Consider the following 26,515-nt stretch of genomic DNA (forward strand, 5'->3'; position numbering starts at 1 on the left):
AAAAGTTAGCTTGTTTATATTATGCTAACATAGCTGTGTCACTAGCGGTCACGTAGCACATCATTATATACCAGCTAGCCCAACTTCAGTAACCCTACAAACGTCACTGCTGTTTAGTTTTCTGTCTTCATTTATGTTGGAAGTGATAACAGAGCTGTACGTTTTAATTTGTTTCCAAAACCCCGCAGTCAGGACATGCTATATTGTATTTAGATAGAAGCTAGCGAGCTAACTCCCTGCTAACTTCTTTTTTTTTCTTTTTTTTTTTTTTTAATAAATAGGACAGGGGGAATGAATGAGAGAAAGAGGGAGAGAGAAAGAAAGAAAACCAAAGGGGAGAAGAGACGGTGAGAAGGGGGGGGAAGAGAGAGAGAAAAAAAAAACTCCTGGGTCACCTGTATGGAGAAAAAACAAACAAACAAACAAACAAAAAAAACAAACAGAGGAGACAGCAAACAACAAAGAGCAACATAATAATAGAGAAAACAAAGCACCATCACAATAAACTAGCTAGTCATAGATATCAATGTTTACTAAATAATAAACGATATTGTGCAGCACGCAAGATAGACAGCGCACAGTGTGCTTTGAGGCAGCAGCCAAGAAAGCTTTAGTCCGCGTCTGTGAATACCCATGTGTGCATACCTGTGTGGATCAGCATGCTTGCATTCCAAAGGTTTCTCCATGTAATGATCTGCTAGGGAGTGTGGGGGGGCCACAGCCCCGTCCTCCAGGGTGTGAAGCGGGTATGGAGGAGATCAAAACTCCAGACATCCAGAGGCCCCCAGAACACAAGAGACCAAGGAAGACCAACAGAGGGGCAGCCGCGCCACTGTCCCAGTAAGAGCTGAGGAGAGTCCCAGATGAGGGCTCGCCCAGCAGCCGCGGAGCAGAAGTCAGGGGGAGTTGCAGTGACGCGCCCGTGAGCTCCGCCGGCCCCCAGCTGTGCCTGAGTGACCGAGCCCCAGGCCGAGAGGCCGGGGGCACCCCACCCCCAAAGGGGCCCGAGCGAGCCCCAGGCCCCAGGCCCCGACAAGCGGCCGCCAAGGAGTGAGCCGGTGTGTACCCGGACGCCCACCCCCAGACACAAAGACTCCCTGCTAACTTCTAACTCCGTTAAATGTCATAAATTCCGTTTTCATGGATGCCTGGATGTTAAACTCAATTGTTACACCTGGTAGAGCAGAACGCTGATCATTTTATTAAAGATGAAAGACTTTAGACAGTTTTTCAACTCTCAGTAATGCCACAGTGATCGTTTGATATATGGACCTGCAGCGGAGTTTAGGTCCAGACACGACTAGTGACGTCAGACTTTACGACCGGATTGGCGATGTGGAGGGAGGGAGAGAGCTGTCTTTGCTAAAGACCATAGCGAGGTCATGATAGACCACCGGAACTTGAGTAACTTGACAAATTCAGATGGAGCGGAGGATGAGACTCTGGGTGTGGCAGAGCGTAGACAGTTCTCATGGCACGACAGGCTCCATCCAGCAATACAGAGCTTGTTGTGTGTGTTTAACCACAGATGAACAAGAATAATGGGTGCCAGGAAAGAAACTAATTTTCTAAACATATTTACCTGATAAGGTGAAACCATTTCAGGTGACTACATCATGAAGCTCAGTGAGGAAGGCTGAGGGTTTGCAGCGCTGTCAACAAAGCAAAGGGCGGCTACTTTGAGGAATCTAAAATATAAAAAATATTTATCAGTTTTTCCATTGCCACATACTTTCATATATCTTCATTCATATATGTGATCTCTTCAGTTTGTGTCTACAATGTAAAAAGTAGTTACATTTTGTACGTTGTTACTTTTATCTTTAGGCCACCTCGCTCATGCACTTTAGCATGCAGCGTGGTGTAAATGCACCCTAACAAATGAAACAGTGCAGTTCAGCTGAAACATAAAATACAAGATAAAAGAAGCAAAGCAAATCCACACAACTCACAAAACAGAGTGCACTTACAGCGAGCTGGGATGCACTGCTTAGACTTCCTGAAGCATTCAGCATAAAAACCATGTTTGATTTCACATCAGTGGACATTTCCATTCTTTAGAAGGCAGCTCTCTCTCCCGCGGTGTCTCTCCAGCCTCATCTTCCTCTGCCCATTTAATCAATGGCTTATCAAGTCAGCAGAGTGCTGTGGGCCTCTAGGAAGAGCCCACATCAATCAGGCCCTTATTCTGCCTGCCCTGAAGAATTGCTGCCTGTGTGGAGGGAGAGCTGATGAAGGGAGCTCTGTAGCCACAGCTGCCCGCCACACAAGAAAGTCCTTTTCACTGCTCAGGACTGCAGGACAGCACAAGAATTATGTCCTATGAAGGGAGCATTATTGTGCAGGAGCAGGATCCAGGCAGGGTGTTCAGTGAAAGGCAATAGTTATCAGCTTTGTGCTCCCTGTTTGCTCATAACATCGTCTCACACTAACCACAGACTGTTAATTTGCAACTGCTGATTAACACAAGGGGGACTAAACAAGGGCCTCATTATCGTGTGCTTTGTACCAACCAAGAACGCCCCCCCCTCTAGTTTGTGTTGTCATGGTAACACGCATTGACTGTTTGACAGATGTTATGCAGGCAGATTGAGCCGGTGGCTGAGCTGAGCTGAGCTGATGAGAGCAGGTCAGGATGAATGTTTCTCTGAACGTCAGGAGGTTAGACAACAAATCTTCCTGCTCCGGGTGACGACAGACGAGGAAAGAAAAGTGCCGTTCTCACGACGACAGCGTCACTGCTGGCGGGATGGGGGTTTTCTGGGCAGTTTGCTCAGAGCAGAGAAGCCAGGTGACTCCTGCAAAAAAGATGAAAATTATTTCTCTTTCTAAGTAAATCTGCGGTGAGTTCAGCTAAAGCTCCTACACAAGTGTCAGCACCTTCATTAGTGAGCATCAGCAACAATCATTAAACAAATACACAAACGCCTGCTCCTTAGAGAAGATTAAGAGAAGTGAAAGTTTGATCAAGCTTCATTTATAATGAGTTTTTTAAACGCCTCATATTCCTCCACTTTAAGTATCATCAAGGTTAGTTCACATGTGCCCAGAATGTAGATTTCAGCCCCCAAATACCCCACAGCTCATGTTCGGTACCTTGCATGTATAACCTATGGTTTTCTGTATCTGTAGCTTTAAATCAACATTGAATGCGCTTTTCAGAAAGAGGTCCGTGTGAGAATAGCCAGCACTCTCAGGAGCAGGGAGGCTCATTAAGCAGATGTCATGGCTTCCAATACAGACACGAACGACGCTTCCAACTTTCTAAGTGATTATTTTACTTGTAAATACAGCTTAATTTAGCATAGCCATTTGTTGCTTACATGAATCTGGAATTTCTTATACATGTTTACAGTGCAGGGTTGTTGCTTTATATATTTGATGTCTTCAGTTTGTATCTACAATGTAGAAAGTAGCAAAAATAAAGAAAAACCATTAAGTGAGAATGTGTGTCCAAACGTTCGATCGGTGGTGTATAGATATACATGTTTGACCACTTGCACCGTATTAACAGTATATTAACTTTTCATCACTGCTGTCACGGTACAGTGACGATGAAAAACCACGAGTGTGAGTACATACTTACCTAATCGTAGCAACTATCCTTCTACCAATGAAACACAAAAACACAATTTAGCACAAACTGTTAATTTGCAATTAATTAATTGTTAATTAACACTTGTACTAGAGATAAGATTGGTTTGACTGATATGAATTAAATGGCAGAAGATTTGGATTTATTCCAGCTGTCTCAGCTCCTTCCATTAGAAGAGCTTTGTGGATTAAGGATCAGTATGGACACAAGAAACTATTACAGCAAACAAAAGTATTTTGGTGTTCATTATAGCAAGAGAAATGTCAGTAAAAAAACGAGAGACAAGGTTCGGATCACTGAGAATCATAACATATACAGTTGTGTCCATAAATAGAGTTCTGACAACAATCCTGTTATCATGGAGAATCTTGTTGTTGCAGTCAGCTTCGACCTTGGCAGCCTTCAGCTGGCGCCAGTGGGATGGCTGCATGAGTGAAGATGGTTAATGTTTGGGTTTAGTGTGAACAGCTGCATCCAGTTTTTACAGTTGGTCTAATGTCCATCACTGGTCACCAATTCTCTCAATTCCCGTTGTTCAGGCACACCTGCACATTTCAGCAGGTGTTTGCTTTTGTTGTGTTTAACTCAGGTTTGATCCACGCAGCCTGTGAGATGCATTTAATTAACACCCTGACACATAGCTCAGGCAACACGTGCCACTGGAATGACTCTGACATTTGAATGACATCCATTTCTCTGTGAGTAATTGGCTGAGGCCCGTGTGCTGACAGGTGGAGATAACCCTTTTCATTACTGGGATCTTCTAAGCAGATACAGAAAATGCGCATGCACACACATGCATGACGGTCAGTCTTCTTACCGGCTCGCAACGTGCCGCTTTGTTTCCCTTGCATCTTCACTCCATTATTTGATTCTACTGTATACTTGCTTTTGTTCTATGTCTTTGTTTATTCAGGTGGTTATGCATTTATCTAAACCAGCAGAAACTTGTGTGTTCCTAATGGCTAATCAAATGCTTTTAAAACAGTTAATGAAAGCAATGCATTTCAGACTTAAGTCGACTTCAGTAGACTTTAGAGTTCTGCAGCTCAGTTCTGCATCCATATGGACCCGGAGAGCTTGTAGAAATCATCCTAATACCCACCTGCTAGATGACATCTTGATGATTTAATTTTCAACCTTAATATGATGCAGTGAGCTTGAAACATGCTTTCAAATATAATATAGAGCCAGGCAATTTAGAGCAAGGTACCAACTAAGAGATGATATCCAGCTGCAGGTAATTTACTGACAGGACAGGTGCAGCTTGTTATAATCAGTAACACATATAAATATAGGTCATGCAAATGTTGGTTCAGTGGTTCCAATGCAGTGGTAATGTAAATGCATTGATCAGATTGATGACCATGCGTGCGTGTGTGTGTGTGTGTGTGTGTGTGTGTGTGTGTGTGTGTGTGTGTGTGTGTGTGTGTGTGTGTGTGTGTGTGTGTGTGTGTGTGTGATATACATGACTACAACCATAGTGATAGATGTAGGTACATCAACATCAGGAAAAAGGAACATGAGAATCTGAAGAAATACCGAGGACTAAGACAGAAGCTAGAGAAGTTGTGGAGGGTGAAGGGAGCAGTCATCCCCAAACTGGGCTCCTGTTGGAGGGGCTCCAGCAGATCCCATCTTCCTAATGTACTCATGGATCTTTGTTATTTCATCTTGGATAGTGGTTCTGACACTATCCAGTGACTCGTTCACGGCCTCCTTCCTTCTGCTTAGTGTACAATCTCAGGATGCTCAACTTGGAGGAAACCCGACATGCATGGTTGAGCGCTTTCTTGTTTTGATGTCAGTAACTTCTGTTTCCTTCGTTAGACAGATTATTATGACATCATGGTATCTGATGACCAGCAGGGTTCATGTGTTAATTGTCCAGATATTGTTCTTGTCATTCAGCTGACTCCTCAGGACTTGTCTTACTCTCTTTAGGTATTTGGTGGTTGCGACAGGCAGGTTATTGGCCTGCAGTCGGATGACATTGGTCCCTTCTGGGAATCCTTGGGGGATTGGGACTATCCATCTTTCAGTTAGCCATTCTGGGGGGATCTCATCCATTAGCAGCGGGTTAAGTTGTGATGCTAGATGTTCTGCTGCGAGCAGTTGGTGGTGAGGGGGCAAAGACAAAGACACACTGTGGTAGAGAACCAGGAATTAATAATAAGTAATGATTAAATGCAGAGTCATGTATAAACACATAATGAGTGAAAAACAAACAGTGCATCATGGGAATCCCAGCCTACGGGAGCATTCAGGGTCAACTGTTCCAGGCCTAACTATAAGCTTTAAAAAACAAAACAAAACAAAAAAAACGTTTTAGGATTGATGGGTGTCTGTCTCCTGAATCCAAACTGGAAGCTGGTTCCATAGAAGAGGGGCATGAAGAAGTGTAAACAGAATTGGTCCTAGCACTGAACCCTGTGGAACTCCATAATTAACCTCAGTGTGTGAAGAGGACTCTCCATTTACATGCACAAACTGGAGTCTATTAGATAGATATGATACAAACCACTGCAGTGCAGTACCTGTAATACCTACAGCATGTTCTAATCGCTCTAATAGGATATTATGGTCGACAGCCAAGAGCTGAAGTCTATTAAGTAAAATATACTGTGGACAGCAGTATTGCAGGCTGCACTGAGTTTAGGAAAATTACTACAGACTTGGCCAATTGGCCTATTACCAGTAGAACTGATTAGTGACCGGTGTAACACTGGCTGCTGTTCAGGAGGTAGAGCAGGTAATCTGCTAACTGGAAGGTTAGTGGTTCAGCCTGCATGCTGAAGTGTGAGCAACGGCACATTTAAATCTTACAAATATAGTTATTTGGCTTATATCGTGATAGATATCGTTATCGCCTGAAATGAAAAAAACATATCGTGATATGAAAAAATCTCATATCGCCCAGCTCTAATTCAATAGTACATATAGTACTTCATATATTACTAGTACTAGTATTGGTAGTAGTAGCAGTAGTAACTCTTCCATGCTCATTATCATTCCCAACGTGCAACATACCAAAGATTTGCCACGCCCCTAGGCGTAGTCCAGCCGTCCCTAACCTTAACCCTATCAGATGTGTTTTCCAAAGTGATTAACATACACAATGCTTTGTTAGGTTGATTTTCACATGACACGTAAAACACATGTATAGATTCATGCCAACCCGCTCTCATGCCTCCCAGCGTGTAACATACCGAGGATCTGTCACATTCGTCGGTATGTTATGCTTCTGGTCTGGGTTGATCAAAACACATCCTACAGCCAATCTTGTGAAATTTTAGTTTGTAAGATGAAGATGTTTTGGATGTTTTTCATATAACCTTCTACCGTTTTTATTGTTTAGTCATCGCAGCCTTGTGTATGCTACGCTGCATTCTCCACGAGTGCACTAACCTTGTTGCTGATCTGAAGTACTACGTACCTTTGAAATGGAATGAACTCTAAAATGTAACAAACCCTTTGTTATCATTGAGTTTATTATGCTAGGCTTTGAAAAATTATTTATCCAATAGATTTTTAAATGGTTCTTTGCTTGATTTTATTCTTTTGTGTTCTGTCTGCTGAATATTTAATTTCTTCTGTAATCAGGAATGTCTGAGATCAAAGATGTTCTAAAGAAAAAGTAAAGGCCCTACAAACTCCAACAACATGACAGCAAAAAGCAGCATTGGGAATTAAGAGTTCCTTTAAAGTTTGATTGCAGCATGAGGCAGTGCAGAGAGATTTAGAGGGATGCCGTCCATCATGGGTGTCATGCTGTCCTGTTGAGGTGAGTCTGTGGTTTAGCAGACAGCCTTCTGCAGCTTGCTGTGACATTTTAGATGCCCTCCTTTTAAACTGCAGCCGGCATCACAGCGAAAGGCAAGAAATGATGATCTGTGGGCTCCGACCATCACGCTGATGCCAGGCAGCCTCTTGCCTCGTTACCTTTTGAGAAGCTCAGTACTGTTAGATGTGTATTTGTTGCATGTACGTGAACTATATGTTTAACTTTATGAAGACCAGTTAGACATCCAAACCCAGCTGAACTGGACTAAATTCCCCTCGGCCCCCCACCAGTCTCATTTATTAGAGTTTGTCAGTGGTCCTGGCTTCAAAAGCTCTACATACTATTAGTTGTTCTTAGAAATCACATTTTCATGGACACCTCAAATTTGTAAGAAGACACTATTTTAAGATTCATATTGTGTGATAGTCAGTGATGACCCAAGAAGAATGCTAATGTTCCCCCTCACTGAACTCATCTACCTGCTGTAGGGCCTGCCCACAGCTGCTGTCTCACTAGGATAGCCTGCTGTGACTGCACGGGCCCATTATGTTACCAAGAAATAAAGTGATGCAATATAAAAAGAGTAAGCACATATGGTAAACTGCTCCGACACTATAATTCTGTCCAGCAGTGCATTCGTGTTACAAAGAGAAGTGTCTTCGTAACAGAGCATTTGATTTTGAAACAGGTTGGTCTTCCTATAGTCTGATGGAAACCATCACTCAGTGTGGTCTGATAACTAAATGACTTATCATTACATACAAACATAATCTGGTTCTTGTATGTGCCGTCATCCATACAATCAACATGAATTTGGTGGTTCTCCAGTTGGCAACAGCGGTCTGGTGAGGAAGGAGCGGCTAGCAGGTCCAGCAGGCATGTGGTGTGTTAGCCAGAAAACTCGGAGGTCAGTCAGTTAAATAGAAGAACAGACCTTTATTTGGTGTTAAGAGAACAAGATCATACAAGGTCACACATACATGTGGCGGGGTCAGGTAGTCGCCGCTGCAGCCCCTTGCAATGGTACAGTTTCTCTAAACAGATGCACGGAGAGCAGCATGCTCTGCTGTAATGGCTGCAGCTGCATTAGGAGACTCTTCAACTGCTACAATAATGGGACACGCCCCCTAGTGGTGCTATGCCATAATAAGGGTTGTTACAATGCCAAACATCCTCGGGCAATACGAAGCCCGAGGATGCATCCATCGGACTATAGATGTGTGTGAATGATAGCTTTGAGTGCTCAGAGTAGAAAAGTACTACCTGAACCAGTCTGTTTACCGTTTACCATCCATGTAAGCAAGAAGCATTCTTGTCCCTCACTTTTGTTTGACCTTGAGCGACACTAACAACATTAAATGACATTTAAGACAGTGTGGTTTGTGTGGCAGTTTTATTTATATCACAGAGCCAAGTTGTTGAAAATGAAAAATATCATTTGTAATAACAAGCTGATGGTTCCAGACCACAGAGGGCACACAGATGCACATGTGCATATGTTGACAGGAGGAACACGAGCACACTCAGATTTTGGTGTCAGGTACGTGATTGTAACTATGTGTCTGTATCTGCTGGTTGCTTCCTGGATTTGGAGTGGTGGACGTTGACACCACAGGTTTAATTATAGCAGCAAGCTTAGACTCGAGGCCTGCCAGACTGCTCTCTCATTGTATGAATAGGCAGGGCACAAAGAGGATCGGAGAGGCGGAGAGCTTAGCGGGCACACACAAAAAAATCATGGAACAGGAAAGACAGAAGGAGAGAAGAGGCAGACAGGGAGCGCAGTCTGCAGCAGTTCTTGAGGAAGGCTGTCATCATTATGCAAATTTGATGCAAATTTCACACTTTCAACTGATTGGAAATGGGACTTTGCATCGAGGCAGGGACAATATGATGGAGAGCAATAAGCTAAGCACATAAAGAGAGGATGAAACCAATCAAGACTGTCCCAGTGACAGAGCTGGCCTCATGTACTGACAGGGACTGTAGTGGCTTCCTGTTAAATCCAGAATTCAAAATCCTGCTCCTCACATACAAGGTCTTAAATAATCAGGCCCCATCTTATCTTAATGACCTTGTAGTACCATATCACCCTATTAGAGCACTTGGCTCTCGCTCTGCAGGCCTACTTGTTGTTCCTAGAGTATTTAAAAGTAGAATGGGAGGCAGAGCCTTCAGTTTTCAGGCCCCTCTTCTGTGGAACCAGCTTCCAGTTTGGATTCAGGAGACAGACACTATCTCTACTTTTAAGATTAGGCTTAAAACTTTCCTTTTTGCTAAAGCATATAGTTAGGGCTGGACCAGGTGACCCTGAATCCTCCCTTAGTTATGCTGCAATAGACGTAGGCTGCCGGGGATTCCCATGATGCATTGAGTTTTTCCTTTCCAGTCACCTTTCTCACTCACTCTGTGTTAACAGACCTCTCTGCATTGAATCATATCTGTTATTAACCTCTGTCTCTCTTCCACAGCATGTCTTTATCCTGGCTTCCTTCTCACACCCCAACCAATCACAGCAGATGGCCCCGCCCCTCCCTGAGCCTGGTTCTGCTGGAGGTTTCTTCCTGTTAAAAGGGAGTTTTTCCTTCCCACTGTCGCCAAAGCGCTTGCTCATAGGGGCTCATATGATTGTTATAGTGTACGATCTACTGTACAATATAAAGCGCCTTGAAGCGACTGTTGTTGTGATTTGGCGCTGTAGAAATAAAATTGAATTGAATGTTAAAAACGAGGCCAAACCCATTGTTGACAAATTCACCTTTCCACTCCCCTCTGTCTCTATGTTGTAATGCCAAGTCCCATGCCAGTGTCACTATAACTGGACTTACCCATTCAGGACTGAAACTCTGTTCAATCACTATGAGATGAGGTGGTGATAATGACAATTAGGGTGATTAATACTATATATTTTTAAATACAGCCATTACAGCACTTGAATTATAAAAGGTTGATAGCATGTACTGTCACGGTTGACACAGGCCAACCCCCCTCTAAAGGTCAGCTCCCGACGACCCTAAAACAAAACACCACAGTACAACCAACCCAGTGTGGGCAGCAGGGGGTCCTGGACGGAGGGCCAGGACCAAAAGCAAAAACAACAAACCCTCCTAGGTCACAGTCCCAAAGTCAGGCCGTGCATCCAGCAGCGGTGCAAAAAAAGGAAAAATCCCCATAAAACAGTCTCAGGCGGCCGATAACTATAACAAAGGTCCCGTGATAGCAGCAGGACACTTCAGGCGGCCTGCCAAGGGCGCAATAGCGGCGGTGCTGCAGCTCCAGCGGGCGGCCATGGGTCCGGCAGCAGCGGCGAAACAGTTGTGGCGGCCTGCCATGGAATCCAGTGGTAGCCGGCGCAGCTCCGGTGAGCCACAGTGTCACATGGCGCATGATCCATGACGTGCTGGCCGTGCCGGACGTGGACGCGCTGGCCTTGCTGGTCTCTCCGGCTCGCTGAGCTTCTCCACGGGCAGCGCGGGCTCCTCCTCAGGCTGTGAATCCACCGGCTGTCCGGGCCGGTGAGCAGCCTGAGTAGGAGAGTGGAGGTTAAGGGTTGAAAGCAGGAAGTCCATGACAACTGGGTTGAGAGAGTCCACCAGCCAGGGGAATTTAAAAAGCGTTTCCTGCAGCCGCCTCTCCACGGCGCGATGCAACCCTTCCCCGGGCTTCTCCCACCACAAATCACACAGTCTGTAAACTTTGTCCATCATCTCCCTCCCGAGCCTCTCCTCAGAGTCCGCTAGACCCATGTTTGGCTGGATCATTCTCTCACGGTTGACGCTGGCCAACCATGGGGATGTGAGGAAGGAGGACCCAGATGTTGGATTCTGTGTGCTTACCAGTGCATTTATTTACAGTGAATGGAAAACATAACAATAAATCCGCAGTGCGTTCCCAACTCCCGTGACATGTCCTCTTCCCAGTGTCAGTGTTCCTTGTCCCCGCTCCTCAGTGTCTGAGCACCCTGCGGCAGACTAACCGTACTGACTGGCCGAGAGACTAACGTGAAGTCACGCAATGATCCAGCGTCAGAGAGCGCTCCACCGCACTCTTAAGTAGCTCCTCCGACTAATCAGCTGTGTGATGGTCTTCAGGTGTGGCCAACCACCTGGCAGGGCCACACCCACCAGGCCTGAAGGTGGCTGTAAACAGGTGCTCTCAGAAACACCGGCATACACACACACACACACACACACACACACACACACACACACACACACACACACACACACACACACACACACACATATACCTGCAAGCAGGGAGAACGAGAGACAGCACACCAAAAACACACATGTCCATAATTGCTCAGGGACCCTGGGTCGCTCAGGCCAGGTAAAATAAGTAATAAAGATGACACAATAACATCTTTACAAAATATATTTGTAAATTCTCACCAGATGTTGGTAACAACACATCCGATCACAAATGGGACCATAGATGTCCATAAGTTAAGTTATGTGTAAGAAATGACACAAGGAAAAGTATTACACCAAATATAGTACTTTTACTGAAATGTATTTAATACTTTGTACAGAGGCATTTGTTAGTGATGACAGCTTCCTGCCTCCAAACTTCACTGTTGGTATGGTGTTTTATCTTTTGCTCTCCAAACCAAATATGGTGTTTATTGTGGCATCCAAAGAGTTTACATTTGGATTGACCAGTATCTTTCCAGGCTTGTCTAAATGCTGTTCAGCAAACTTTAAATGCACTTCAGCATGCTGTCAAGGCCAGTACGTGAACGTGGACCTAAACATGCAGAACCAATAGGAATGATCCTAACACTGACTTTATTTACAAGAGCACAGGTGGAGTTAGCTCGTGGAATATCACAGGTGCTAACTACACTGGGGTAACTCGAGTGGGGAGCTCTGAAATACAGGGAGAGAAAGATTATCTGCGGACCGAGGACAGATTAAACTATCTGATCTGATGAGACGTACTTCGCAGACCGTTGGAGAGTGTCTCGGGAGGGGATGGCTGAGTGGGATCGGGTGACGTCCTGGATGGTGGGCGGAGCCTTTTGGGACAGACAGCAAGGAAATGGTCAGCGAAGTGAGCAAAGAGCGACCAATCTCCATAGGCTCGGTAGCAGCCTGTACAGAGGAAGATGCAGTGACATGAGCGGATGTTGATACTGGAGCTGAAGACGTGGGAGCAGAAACTGCAAGAGAACTGCAGGGTGGTCTGTGGGATCTGCTGCTTTCAGCCTCTCTTCTTGAAGTGATTATCATTGCAAAGGGAGAGCGAGTGAGAGAGAGAGAGAGAGAGAGACTCATCATAGGAGCAGGACTGTACTGATCAGGAGGACAAATATGCTTCAGCCTAACTCAAAGCCTTACCTCTCAATCTCCCAATTAGGTAAAATAATTTTAGGGATTATCTAACCTAATTGGGGTAATTGGGGTGATTAGGGAAAGAGCGTGGGGAGCACTGTAGTAAGAACCCTCCGCAGTGACCTTGCTCCCCAGTGAACAGCTCAGGGTCTGGGGTTGAAGCATCATGAAACAACAGAGCTTCCTGGGGCTCACTAGAAATGACATCTGGGGTTGTGGAGCTTTTGGGGGCAGAAAACAGAGCAGGCTCGGAAGGAACAGGTACCAAGCCGGTTGCGGTCCTTGAAGAGATGCAAGAATCTTCTCTTGCCTGTCACTAATAGCTTTATACTGAGTTATCAAAAACTGGATGGATTGTTCATGGGACCTAACAGGTATCCCTGTTTTGCCATCACTGCCCGAACTTGATCCGCAGAATCCATTCTGCTTTTGGGCAATTCGTATTGTCAAGTTAGTTTGATTTTAGTGCGCGTGTGGTTTGGACGGGTTGTTATCGACATTTGATGAGAATTTGAAGTCAAAAGCACCTGTAGCTGCAAGCAACCAGTGATGGAAATAATGATATATCTGTAAATGTCTCTTGCAGACTGGCTGTGAGTCCATGTAGCATTCAGATTACAGTCAATCAATCAACCACTGCTCTGCAGATGGTGAAACAGATGATGTCTATCTCTCTTTTAATGATTCTTTAGAGAAAAATGTTGAAATGAAGGAAGATTGAAATCAGTCTGTAATCAGCTGGATTATTGGCTTTTTAAGTAAAGCAATCATTGACCGTGTCCTAGGTTTAAACCATGTTCTGTTCACGCTTGGGCACATTTTCAGAGATCAGATTTCTCTTTCCATTGAAACACATGCTCACTAACCATGTTAGCTACGAGTTCCACTGTCAGGTTAAATAAAGGCTCCAAAAATTCTAAATTTTAATGGTAATATTGCATAAAGTGCTTTGAGTGCTGTATCAGAACTCATCCATTAATCAGCTTCTGTGTGAGGAAAGTTTAGGTAGTTCAAGTTGGCCTTGAAGGAGTCACTTCCTTAAAGGTTGTAATTGTGCCACTGACAAGCTCCCCCCTCACGTGATGAAGCCTCCAACACCCATCTGTGTCTCTGTGTCTCCCAACTGGGAAAACACAGCATCAGGGATGGCTGTCTGCTTCCCCTTCTGATCCTACTGGCAGGAGGAGGGAGGATGGACAGAGGGAGAGATGAAGTGTGTCATGCAAAAATGAGTCCATGCAGAGCTTGAACTATCCGGTTGTTCAGTCTGACGTCACTAGTCGTGTCTGGACCTAAACTCCACTGCAGGTCCATATATCAAACGATCACTGTGGCATTACTGAGAGTTGAAAAACTTTCTAAAGTCTTTCATCTTTAATAAAATGATCAGCGTTCTGCTCTACCAGGTGTAACAATTGAGTTTAACATCCAGGCATCCATGAAAACGGAATTTATGACATTTAACGGAGTTAGAAGTTAGCAGGGAGTTAGCTCGCTAGCTTCTATCTAAATACAATATAGCATGTCCTGACTGCGGGGTTTTGGAAACAAATTCAAACGTACAGCTCTGTTATCACTTCCAGCATAAATGAAGACTGAAAACTAAACAGCAGTGACGTTTGTAGGGTTACTGAGCTAGCTGGTATATAATGATGTGCTACGTGACCGCTAGCGACACAGCTATGTTAGCATAATATAAACAAGCTAACTTTTTTTCCACTTGATAAAAGTTAACATGAGTGTTCTCGGTGGTCAGGAACAAATGTAATCGCATGGCAGGATGCTGTAAAAGGACCAAACTTCAGCCAGGAGAACAACTGAGATAATCCATCCACAATACGAGGTTAGTCATTCATATACTGATGCATGGGCTGGGCTGCAGTTACATCCTAAGGTTTTAAAAACTGAGCTTAAATAAATGATTAGTGGTAATAAAAGCCGAGGGAGGTCAACAGGGATCACTGACTGTTTTAGGAGCTTTTTGAGATCAAATAGAAGAAAATACAAAACATTAAACATGTTAACAACACAAAAGCCATATTAAACGCAGACTACTTTAGACCCGGAAGTAGGATTCGTCACGTCATCACTGAACAACCGGATAGCATGACCTTCCATCTGGCAGAGGACTGTCAAACCTTTCTACCATGACCACCAAAGAACAAAGAAAAAGTAAAAGCTCAGGTTTCCACTGGGAATGTTTCGCAGTCTACATAAAACCAGCAACTGGCAAAACCATACTTGTCAGTCGGATTGGCAGACAGAGGAGTGCGACTCCTCAGCCCAGAGAACACATGTCCTCTGCTCTGATGTCCAGCATGGTTTACAGCAGTGTGTCTCTGATGCTTTGCTTTTGGTGATGTAAGGCGTGGATGCAGCTGTGGAGCCGTGGAATCCCGTTCCCCAATGTTCTCTGGGAATGACCTCTGTGCGTCCGCCGAACCCGCTCTGTGATTTCCTGTGGGCCAGCACTTTGTGTCTGAGCTGCTGTCACTTCCACTTTGTTATAATACCACTCACAGTTAACTGTGGAAGTCTCAGTATTGAAGAAATGAGCGACCCATTCTTTCACAGATGTCTGTAGAAGCAGTCTGCAGGCCTGGGTGATTGATTTTATACATCTGTGATCGTGGAAGTGACTGGAACACCTGAATTCAATGATTTGAATGGATGAGTGAATATGTTTGGTCCTTCATAATAATCTGATAGGATAATCCAGTATTTCACTAAATTAATGTTTAAAGGACGATTTTAGTTTTTAACGTTTCGCCTGACTCTGAGGTGTTTAAGTCTGAGAGTCAGGAATAAATATAAGCACAGAACTCGGGTTCAGGCTTAAGCTACATTCAAAAATGACATAAGATCATCAGGCACAGGAAGCTGCTCTGTTCTAGGATCATGTTTAATGCTTATGAAACAATAAAGTTGTTTTAAAATTATTTGTAGCCAAAACGAGAAAATCCAGGAACAAATTTGTATCTAAGACCTTACAGACCACACACTGATGCTCATCTGGGAAACACACCCACATTTACACTGATGGATGAATCAGAGAGCGCCCTGCACTCAGTATCTCGCCCAAGGATATTTGCATGCAGACTGGAGCAGCCAGTCAAACCACCAACCTTCAGATTGGTACATGACCTGTAATACCTCTGGAGCCACAGCCACCCCAGCCAGATCTTCCAAGAATTTTGATGCAATATTTCAGATTTGTCAGTAGGCAGAGGACCTTTTAGAACAAAGTTGAAGAATAGTCGTGATAAGCAGGAACGCTCAGCTCTGGACTGCAGCCGCAGCACCGACCCGTCTCCAGCTCCTTTCTCCGCTCACTTGTGAACAAGACCCGAGATACTTAAACTCCAGGGCAGGAACTCATCCCTGACCCGGAGTGGGCACGCAAAGCCTTTTCCCAGCTGAGGACCACGGCCTCAGATTTGGAGGCGCTGATTCTCATTCCCACCGCTTCACACTCGGCTTCGAGCCCCTCCAGTACGAAAGAATAATACATATGAATACATTAGATTGACACAGGAGTGTAAAGGATATTTCAGGTAACGAAAGATCCATCCTCTCCTGCAGAAAGTAGCAGCAAGCCGGAGTCCTATTAACTGTATGTTCACATAACAGCTCTTCATTATCATATTCAAGTGAGTAACAATAACCTTCCAATGAACCTTTAATGTGATGCAATGGTGTTTGACCTTTGGCCTTCTTTATTCTAAGGCCTTTGAGCCCAAAAATAAAGCTTTAGACATCCAGAGACTGAGAACAGAAAAGCACTCACATGAGTGGATGTGTATAGAAATGCACTCGTTCAGTATCACTTCCAGTCACTATCAGTAATGGAGAGGAAATGGTGTCTGGCTCAGAGACGTTTGCAGAAGGCTGAAGGGCAATTTAACTAAAATGACTGAGATAGAAATCCATTTGGGTTTGTGAGAGCAGTGTGCCTGAGTCTAACTGCTGGAAGGAGGATACCTCAGTGAAAGGATGTAATGTGTTTGCCAGCTCACAAATATGCCAAAGGGTCGGAGTTTGGCTTGCTCAAGCATTTCTGTCCACAGAGACAAGCACCGGAGAGGTTAGCACTTCTCAGGAAATCAAATGTGGAAACACAGGCAGCTTCAGGCCAAGGGGAGAGCAGAAGGATGACGAATGTTTCATACAAACCTCCCTTCCCCCACTTCAAACATGGACTCGACTAATGGGACTTCTCCCCATTACTCAAAACATAACCTGCCTAACCGGATTTAAGTAATTATGTTGATTCAGCAAAAGCAGATTGTTAGTGAAACACAACAATCCAACAGGTCATGTTGAGAAAGTTATTTAAATAATAAGTCAAACAGAGCTTATAGGTTTTGAATATACTGCCCCCATCAGTAACTATGGTTGAATTTAAGTGACTTTTTAAGGATCAAGAAAATAGTGCAAGTGCTCTTAAAGTTGCAGTGAAATTCAGTTGAAACCAAACACGTTTTGGACAGAGACCAGACTCATTTATATTTACCATATGATGGAGCGCTGCTGCGACTGCAGCGATGCTGTACCGTCCGCCGTGAAGAGAGAGTTGAGTATAAAAGCAAAGCTGTCAATATACCGGTCGATTTACGTCCCTCACCTATGGTCAGAGCTGTGGGTAGTGACTCAAAGAATGAAATCGCGAATACAAGCAGCAAAAATGGGCTTCCTCCGATGGGTGGCTGTCCTCTCCCTTAGAGAGGGTGAGAAGTTCAGCCATCCGGGAGGGGCTCAGAGTAGAGCCGCTGCTCCTTCACATTGAAAGGACAAGGATGCCTCCTGGATGCCTAATGGGTGAGGTATTCCAGGCATGTCTCACCGGGAGGAGGCCCCCGGGCAGACCCAGGACAACCTAGAGGGATTATATCTCTTGGCTGGCCTGGGAACGCCTTGGTGTTGCCCCGAACAAGCTCATCACTAACAGCGGATATGGATAACGATTCAAGAGTGTTGTTACCGTCAGCCACCTCCTGTACGTGGATGATATCAAGGTACATGTCAGAAGTAAGCGAGACATTGAGTCATTCATCAGGACATGAGTGGGCCCGTTTGGATAAGTGTGACCAAACAGCTGAAAAGAGAGGAAAGGTGACCCTGACTGAAGGGGTGGAGCTGCCAGAAGGCAGATTAGCAGACATACAAGAAGCAACAAGAACCTACACACCAAATGGGAACCAGCTATAGCCAAAAACCTCCTGCAGGTACGACACGAGAAGCCAGCTGAACAGTATGAATAAGAGTCAAGCCCTTGTTATATGTGCCCCACAGCTGCTAGCAGCCGGTCGCAGGAGGACATAGATGCCACTGACATCAACTCCTCACAGTGTCCACAGTGAAAAGTGTCAGAATGTGGCAGCGAGGACGCACAACTCCAAGAAGAGGAGGAGACATTAACACTCGATTTTTATTTGCCTTCTATACTTTTGACGGCTTCTAAAGATCTCAATGAAGAAACTGTTGTTTTTTATTATTCCTTCTATTCCAGTGTCATATTTATTCAGTTTCTCTTTGTTTTGTGTGTTGCTGTGTTTTCAGCTCGGTGTCACATTATAGCCCTTATATGCACTGTGTCTAATAATGCAAGCAGCTCTATGGGAGTTTGTTGGTGGAGCAAACTGACAGTAGTGCAATCTCTGTTATCACATTTATACACTAAGAACACACAGTAGTGTAGCGTGTATGATGTCTGCGTAGCAGGCAGCATTGAATTCAAGTGAACTGAACTGAATTCAGTTTTATTTATATAGCGCCACCTGCAGGTGCTAACTTTAGCTGCTGCAGTGGCCCAACGTGCAGACCTTAAACTCCTGTGACAGAAACCTCAGTGAACTGAAGCAAAGTTGGCCATAACTCCTCCATAATGATCATGTGATACAGAAGATTATTACACCAAGTTACTGATGCTAAAGGTGGTTCAGTGTATAAGCCCATTAATCATGAGGTGCACACGGCAAAGGCCTGCGTGAAATGCTCTCACTGAACAGCCTTTCCACATTAAAACAGTACAGTGAGCTCTCCTTTGTATTTAGCCAAGCAGATCTTTGTAATGTAGTTTGTTATAGTTGATCACAGCTGCTCTCTGCTAAAATTACAAAATGTTGTCACTTTGCAGTGTGTCAACAAAAAACAAACAAACAAACAAGGCAGCACGGTGGTTAGCACTGTTGCCTCACAGCAAACAGGTCCTGGGTTCAATTCCACCACCAGGCCGGCGTCTTCCTGTGTGGAGTTTGCATGTTCTCCCTGTGTTTGCGTGGGATTTCGCCACAAGTGTGAATGTGAGTGCAAATGTCTGTGTCCACGTGTTAGACCCGCGACAGGCGGGCAACCTGTCCAGGGTGTACCCCGCCTTTCGCCTCTGGGATAAGCTCCAGCGCCCCCCACGACCCTGAAAAGGATAAGTGGAAGTGAATGGATGCACAAACAAACAAAAACAGCCGCAGAGAACTGACTGCACTTCAGCAGGGAGGAGCTGTGTGACGGTGCCCCATCAGTTCTCCAGAGTAGCTCTGTAGGGGCACGTATGTGGAAGTACGACCTGTTTATGTGCTTTCCACACAAGACATGGACACATCATTGCAACAGAAGAGTCAAGCTCGATGTTTACAATGTCGGCCAAATACTTGGCTGTGATGCATTTAATGTAGCTTGAATTGTTCATTATAGAGAAAGACCCTTTAACTAACCCTCTTTACTTTCCTTGGGTACAAAGCTCAAGACATTATTTACCTGTTTACCTGTTTTCTGCTTTACAAAGGTGAAATGAAAAATTATTTTATTTAAAGTTTATTTTAATAATCTCTGGATAATATTAAATGTTTTCTGTGAGATGTAGTATTTGAGCGTTTTATTTAATCTTAGCTGTGCGCTGTGATTGGAAATACTGGTAAATATCACTGGATTACATTAATGATGAAGAAAAGTTAAAAAAATAAAAATCTAGGAGATTCTTGGCCAACCAGTGCTGGCCCTGTCCAAGCGTATTTCCTCAGCCTCTAAGTGATTAATAGTGATTAATGCTGCCAATAACTTTGCCCATTTGTAAATAGCATTGAAGCAGAAAGTGGGAACTAGAGTTAGGGGTACGACTTGGGTTTGCTTGTCTTGTCTGTTATTTGGGCCTCGGTCCACCCTGGAGTTCATGCTTTCGGTGTTATAGGCAGAGCAATAAACGTCACCTTTGTCTGTGTGTCGGCTTTTACTTGTCTGGTTTTGGGGAGCACCTGTTTGTTAACCCTTATGTTACGCTCACATAAACCACAGTGTAGCAGTGTGTGTGTGTGTGTGTGTGTGTGTGTGTGTGTGTGTGTGTGTTTGTTTTCAGGACTGAGGAAATGCATGTGGTGGTATGATTGTCTTGTCTGTGTAATTCAAACCTCCAAAGACTCTAATAATGTCATGTTTGTGAGCCACGTGGCCTTGCCAGAGACAAGCAGCAATGGTGTCAAAAGGAAACGGAGGAAGTTACAGCCTCATTATGAACCTACAGCATCACAGTCACAGGTGTGGGCCGGGCCACAGAGCTACAGGAGGAATGTGTGTACAGGCCACACTAAGCTAGGAAAAAGCAGATGAAACAATCGCCTTTATCAAATAGTTGTAAATGGAGTAAGCAGAAAATGCAAAGACGGAAAGATGTCTTCATCATATTCATGAAGTATTTTAACTTTTGTAACAAAAGAATTTCCAAAACTGTATTTTTCCAATTTATTGAGTAATTGGGCTCTAAATGTAACAACAGCACACACGGGAGTTTGTTATGTGCAATGCTGCAGCAGTGCATTACAGTATTATATTTAGTTATTATACATACTTGCCTTCCTGAACATGAATTTAATTTGCTATTTTCATCATAAGTAATGATATAATTTTTAGTTTTGACCAAGTATTTGACAGATTTCTAAATTATTTGTGCTTTCTTGTTTTATGATAGATGCTCTAGCCAACGCTGTACTGTTAGGAGTGCACACTGAAAGCTCTCCTGATTCATTAGTTAATAGTTTTAGAGGAACATAATTTTTCACGCAGCCATTGTGTTCCTGCTGTGGTTTGTAGAGATGTTAAAAGAGTTTCTTCACCACTGATGCAGGAAGCTGATTGTGCGTCCAGTGCAGACGCAGCCTCTCCAGCTGAATCACGTCTGAACTGAAGCTTCTGTTCAGTCAGTGTATCGTTAGAGTGAATGTTTGTGTAAATATTCTGTTTATAAAAACAAACAAACAAAAACCTTTTGTTCCTTTGCAGGTTCCACTACTCGGTGCTCCTACATCAAGTATCACTATTCCTCAGCTACGATACCCAAAAACCTCTCCTACAACATCACCAAGACAATAAGGCAGGACGAATGGCACGCCCTCCGTAAGTCTGCTGCTGTTTCTCCTTCTGTCACGTAAAATCCTTTCATTTTAAGTAGAGATGATCTGGGTTGAGTACATTTGTTTTCTGTCTCTATGCAGTTACATGTTCATATCATATCTATGAACAGATTCAGAATTCCTCCGTCTCAATAATGACTTTACTGACTTTCCTCCCTTCAAATTACAGTTTCAGCCATTAATAATATTCAAAGGAAAAGGTGGTAAAAAGGCAGGAAACTTACACTACAATTAAACCTTAATTAAATCAATCAGTGCATTATTATTTTTCCTTTAATTCATCAACACAGGCTCCTCTCTGCTGTTCTGCTGTTGACTAAGTTTTTCTGAAATTCACTTCTGTGGGACAAAGATGGCTGTAGTTGAGTCAGAGCAGGAGGTCCACCACAGCGCGCTCACTTCTTCCGTTCATCTGTTCACCACTTTGTTTTGGAACAAGAAATTTCTTCCACTTTTGACAATAATCCAATAATTAAGGATTGAAATCTGCTCAAAGAGCGGTCATCTGATTCTGGGGTATTTTCAGGGGGTTCTGTCTATTATTGTAGGGTCTTTTCTTTAAAATATAAAACATGCTGAGGTGATTGCTGTTGTGATTTGGAACTATATAAATAAAGTTAAAATTAACTGAAATACTAGAAACCATCCTCAGTGTCTCTGACAGCAGTGTGGTGGCTTGTAGAGTCAGAAACTAAGTCGCTGAGTTAAATGGAAAAACTCAAACCATCAGTCTGAATAGTCTTTAACTGTCAGGTGACAGAAAAGCTCTGCTCTAAAACCACACGTGTCATCTTCACAACTTTGACCTTCACATCTTTCTACAATATATTGAAGGTTGAAGCCATGGATGTATTTGTAAATACCAACTAAATTCTCTAATATTTAATACTTGTTCCTCTCCTTTTTATTGTTGTTATTATTATTATTATTATTTTATTACTACCACTGCCATTTTCTCTTATTTTCTTCTCAATATAACTGCACACTCTCTATATGCTCCTGTAAAGCTGAGGAGCCAAAGAATTTCATTATGGATAAATGTTTGTCTGTACACGACAATAAAACTTGAAACTTGAAATTTGCAATTTTCTGTTTATGTTATCTGAATAAATATTTAGTGTGCACCAGGTTCTTAGACTTGCACCATAAATGAAAGAATTTTATAAGAAATTGCAAAGTTTGCATGTAGAAACTGGAACTTCACCCACTGATTCAGTCCAGTGTGAATGTGAAAGAAAGAAGAAGAAACAGCCTCAGACGGCATCCTGATGACGGCCAGGCAGCTAAAAACACTGGACACAGGGCGGCATTAAAGACAAACAGCTTATACACTGTGCTGCAGGGCTTGCTGTATATTTGGCATTTTAAGCTAAATTATGCTTCAGCATAATATTGGTATGAATGACAACATCACACAGAAAGATAAATCAAACAAATATTAGTAACAAAAGAAAAGGAAAGAGCTGCTCTTTCTAAAGCTAGTGCTTAGACGTCACACTGAAAACTTCAGTTGTTCTGGCGAGGCCAACACTGCAGAAGGATTGTTGACAGGAAAGTTCCAGTTTAATGCTTAATCTTCTCTAAATATGTTGACACAGTTTTTGCTTTACAGTCATAACACACTGGTGTCAGGGGAAGGGATTACGTGTTCCCAGGCTCAGGATCAGGCCTTTTGAAGACTCACACAATCACTGACAGCATTGAAAGCTCTGAGGTTATATTATGTAAAGGTGTCTCGTGCCACCAACACAGCTGTGAACACCAAGGCATGGACACTACGCTCCGGGACAGAGGGCACATGGGACACCAGTCACAGAAAACATCAAACTGTTCTTGGTGTTATTTTAAATGTTTTTCTGTAATATTTAATTTGCTATGTTTAGTATATTCTCTGTTACTTTGCAGTGTATGTTTTATTTTCCTTGCAATGATAAAAATCCTGGTTCTGGAGTTGGTGTGGCCCCATGTGTCTTCCTCTGTGGTTGTTTTCATTGCTGGTTGATGCACTAAAGCTAACGTCAGTGTTACCACAGATGTTAGCTTTACAACAAGAGAGGCTAAAGTTGCAATTAATCAGCTCTGTGTGAACACATTTAGCTACAATGTAACAAACATTCATTTACATTATAGTTCTGTGTTGCACTTGGTCATATTTCCTGCAGTCAGCAGCAAATCCTCTGTTTTCCATGTCTTTGGCAGTTCATGGTTTTACATTCTGCAGACTCAACTCTATCAAGTTTTAAAAGGACATTATTGACCCCAAATCATATCAGGCTTTTTAGCTGCAGCCGAGGACAAAAGCCAACACATTGGTCTCAATAAGGGAAATAGTGGATCCAACATCTAATTAATTACTATCAATTTTATGTAGCCTGTAAGGGGTGTAATATATCCTATGAAGTATGTTAAATTGCACTTGCCTGTTTTGTAGAAATTAACACAGTCTGTGCCTGTTCCAATAAGTGGTGTCATTCTACCTCTTCATAGACATGGCCCAGGTCCCATTTTCTTTTTATGGACGCTTTGTTGTGATCGGGTAACTTTCATTGATAATAGCCTCCATGGTTTGGTACAAAGATGGGTTTCAAGAGGAGTTTCTTTTGGTATCTCGGGGAATAACCCTTTGGATTTCTCCTTGACTCTTATCTTATTTCTTGCTCTCTTATTTGTAGAAATTTGAAGAAACTTTGTCCTGGAAGTTAGAATTTTTCCTTTAGCAGTTGAAAGTCAATAAATGTGTCATTATTGTATAAGTCAGCAACAGTTCCAATATTTCTGTCCTTCCGTCCCTGCGGTATTGGGTCAGGAATATGATGAGAGAGGTCAGGGTTGCCCCATAGGGGTGTCCTTCTAAGAAAGGAGATATTTATTTTCAGAAGTGAGAGGGATTCCTGCCAGACGCAGAAGGTGTTTATTATCAAATAGTTTGTGAGCTTGAACATTTTTTTGTACCTAAAAATAGAACATCTTTTAATGGGGTTTCACCTCATGACATGTTGTTCTATTGGGACCCATCGAACCTCACTGCTCTCTGCATGTAGCCAGATCCAAACTGATCGGTACTGGGAGGCAAGATAATAGTTCCTAAAGTTTGGTAAATTAAGTCCTGCCCTTGAATATGGGGCCTGCAGAGAGGTGAGTTTGACTCTTGGATTTTTCTTTTGCCATATAAAAGAAGTTATAAGTTTATGAGGCTCTTTGGAGAAACTTTTAGGAACATTTGTAGGGAGACATTGAAATAAGTAAATGAATTTAGGCAAAGTATTAATTTTAATAGCATTTATTCTGCCTATGAGAGATAATGGAAAATCCATCCATCTCTGAATATTAAGTTTGGTTTGCTCCAACAGTTTGATATAATTTTGTTTGAATATTTGATCCTCGGATTTACCAATTTGTATACCAAAGTACGTGAAGCCATTATCACACCACTGTAATGGGTCAGTCAGAGCTCTAATACGGCTGTCTTGTATATTTAATGGCACAATCTCACTTTTGGTGTAGTTTAACTTGTATCCTGAGGCTGCACTGTATTCTTTGAGACACTTCATTAAGGAGGGAATTGATTTAAGAGGGTCCGTTATGTATATTAATAATAATAATAAGAAATTTTATTTATGAGCACCTTTCAAGTCACCCAAGGACACTTTACAATAGGATAAAACACTTAGTAAAACAATGGCAGAATAAGAACAATAAAACAAAAGCACAAGATAAAATTAACAAACTGTGGATTCACAGTGAATATGCAGATTTGAACAGATGGGATTTAAACTGGGGGAGAACCAATGTTTCTTATTTCTGGGGGCAGAGAGCTCCACAGCCTGGGAGCAGAGCAGCTGAAAGCTCTGCTTCCTATGTTGGTGAGGCGGAAGGAAGGTACAGCAAGCTGGATAGAAGAAGAACGGGCAGACCAGGTGGTGGTTAACAGGTCAGAAAGGTAAGGAGGAGCGAGGTTATGAATGGCCTTGAAGGTGAGCAGAAGGAGTTTGAATATTATTAGCCAGTGAAGTTCCTGAAGAACAGGTGATGTGCTGGTAGGAGGGGTTCTGGTGATAATGCGAGCAGCAGAGTTCTGAACCAGTTGAAGCTTATGGAGGGATTTTTGGGGGAGACCATGCAGAAGAGAATAGTAGGAGGTCATCTGCGTATAGAGAAAGTTTATGTTCACTTGTACCAAATTTGATTGCAGATATGGAGGCACTAGTACGAATGGCAGCAGCTAGTGGTTCGATCGCAATCGCGAAGAGCAAGGGGAGCTTGGACAAGCTTGTCTGCAGCCTCTGGTTAAAGAGAAAGTGCCTGAGAGCACATCATTTGTTGTGATATTGGCTCTGGGGGCATTAAAAAGTGTCCTAACATAACAGGTGAACTTCTCTCCGAAGCCCATAGCTTCCATCGCCTGAAATAGAAAGTTTGTCACATGCTTCATTAGCGTCCATGGAGATTGTTAGCAGGGGGTCTTGGTTTTTTTGAGCAGTGTTCAGTATATGGAGCAAACGTCGCACACTATCTGCTCCGTGCCTGTTTTTAATGAAGCCTGTTTGGTCAGCGTGTATTATCTTAGTCATGATGTCTTCCAATCTCAGTGCAATTACTTTAGATAATATTTTACAATCTGCATTTAAGAGGCTGAGGGGTCTGTAAGAGTCACATCTGTTTGTCCTTTCAGGATTAATGTGATTGTTGCGATTTCCAGTGACTCTGGTAATTTATTATTTTCTAAAGCTTCTTTGATCATATTCGTGAGTGGTGTCAGTAATTTATTAGAGAAAGCCTTATAATAATCGACCGAGAAGCCGTCTGGTCCAGGGGTCTTATTAATTTGTAAACACTTGAGGGCTCGAAGTACCTCCATCTCAGACATATCTGCATCAAGCAGTTCTTTGTCCTCATTATGTAATTTAGGAAGAGTTATTCCATCTATAAATCTTTTTGCAGCAGTACTGTCGGCCCCTCGCTCAGATTTATACAAATCTTCATAGAACCGTTTAAACTCTGCATCAGGAAGTTTATCATCTTCTGTTAATATTGTCTGTATAAATTTATCAGATGTTTCTTCCTTACTTTGCCAGGACAGTAGTTACTTGTTTTGTTTCCATATTCGTAGTATTGATATCTAGTTCCTGCCATGGCTGCTTCCGCTCTGCTGGTGCATAAATGATCATATTGCATCCTTGTTTGTGTTAATGTATTGAGGTATTCTTCCTTTTTGGTGGCGTATTTTCCTGCTCCAGGTTTTTAATGTCAACCTCCAATTTGGTTATCTTCACTCTAATTTTTTATGACATAACCAAACCTCTCATAGAGGCTTTGAGAGCTTCCCAGACATTGGCACGTGAAGAGGAATTTGAATTGTCATCTAGGAATATTTCAATATTAGTGTTCATATATGAAATAA

The 26,515-nt window shown here is 43.0% G+C and overlaps 1 protein-coding gene across 1 annotated transcript in view; it reads left to right on the top strand.

The window, feature by feature from the left end:
* Positions 1-26,515, top strand: part of tmem178bb (transmembrane protein 178Bb) — a 71,451-nt gene that overhangs the window by 14,808 nt on the left and 30,128 nt on the right. Inside the window, exon 3 of the mRNA XM_085386915.1 lies at positions 20,984-21,097. Within this exon, the coding sequence (XP_085243041.1) occupies positions 20,984-21,097 (114 nt within the window). The remainder of the gene's footprint in view (positions 1-20,983; positions 21,098-26,515) is intronic.

The sequence above is a fragment of the Rhamphochromis longiceps genome, linkage group LG17, assembly GCF_057381845.1.
Source record: "Rhamphochromis longiceps isolate RC_006_pf linkage group LG17, R_longiceps_female_GT1.1, whole genome shotgun sequence".
In the NCBI taxonomy this organism is placed as follows: domain Eukaryota; kingdom Metazoa; phylum Chordata; class Actinopteri; order Cichliformes; family Cichlidae; genus Rhamphochromis; species Rhamphochromis longiceps.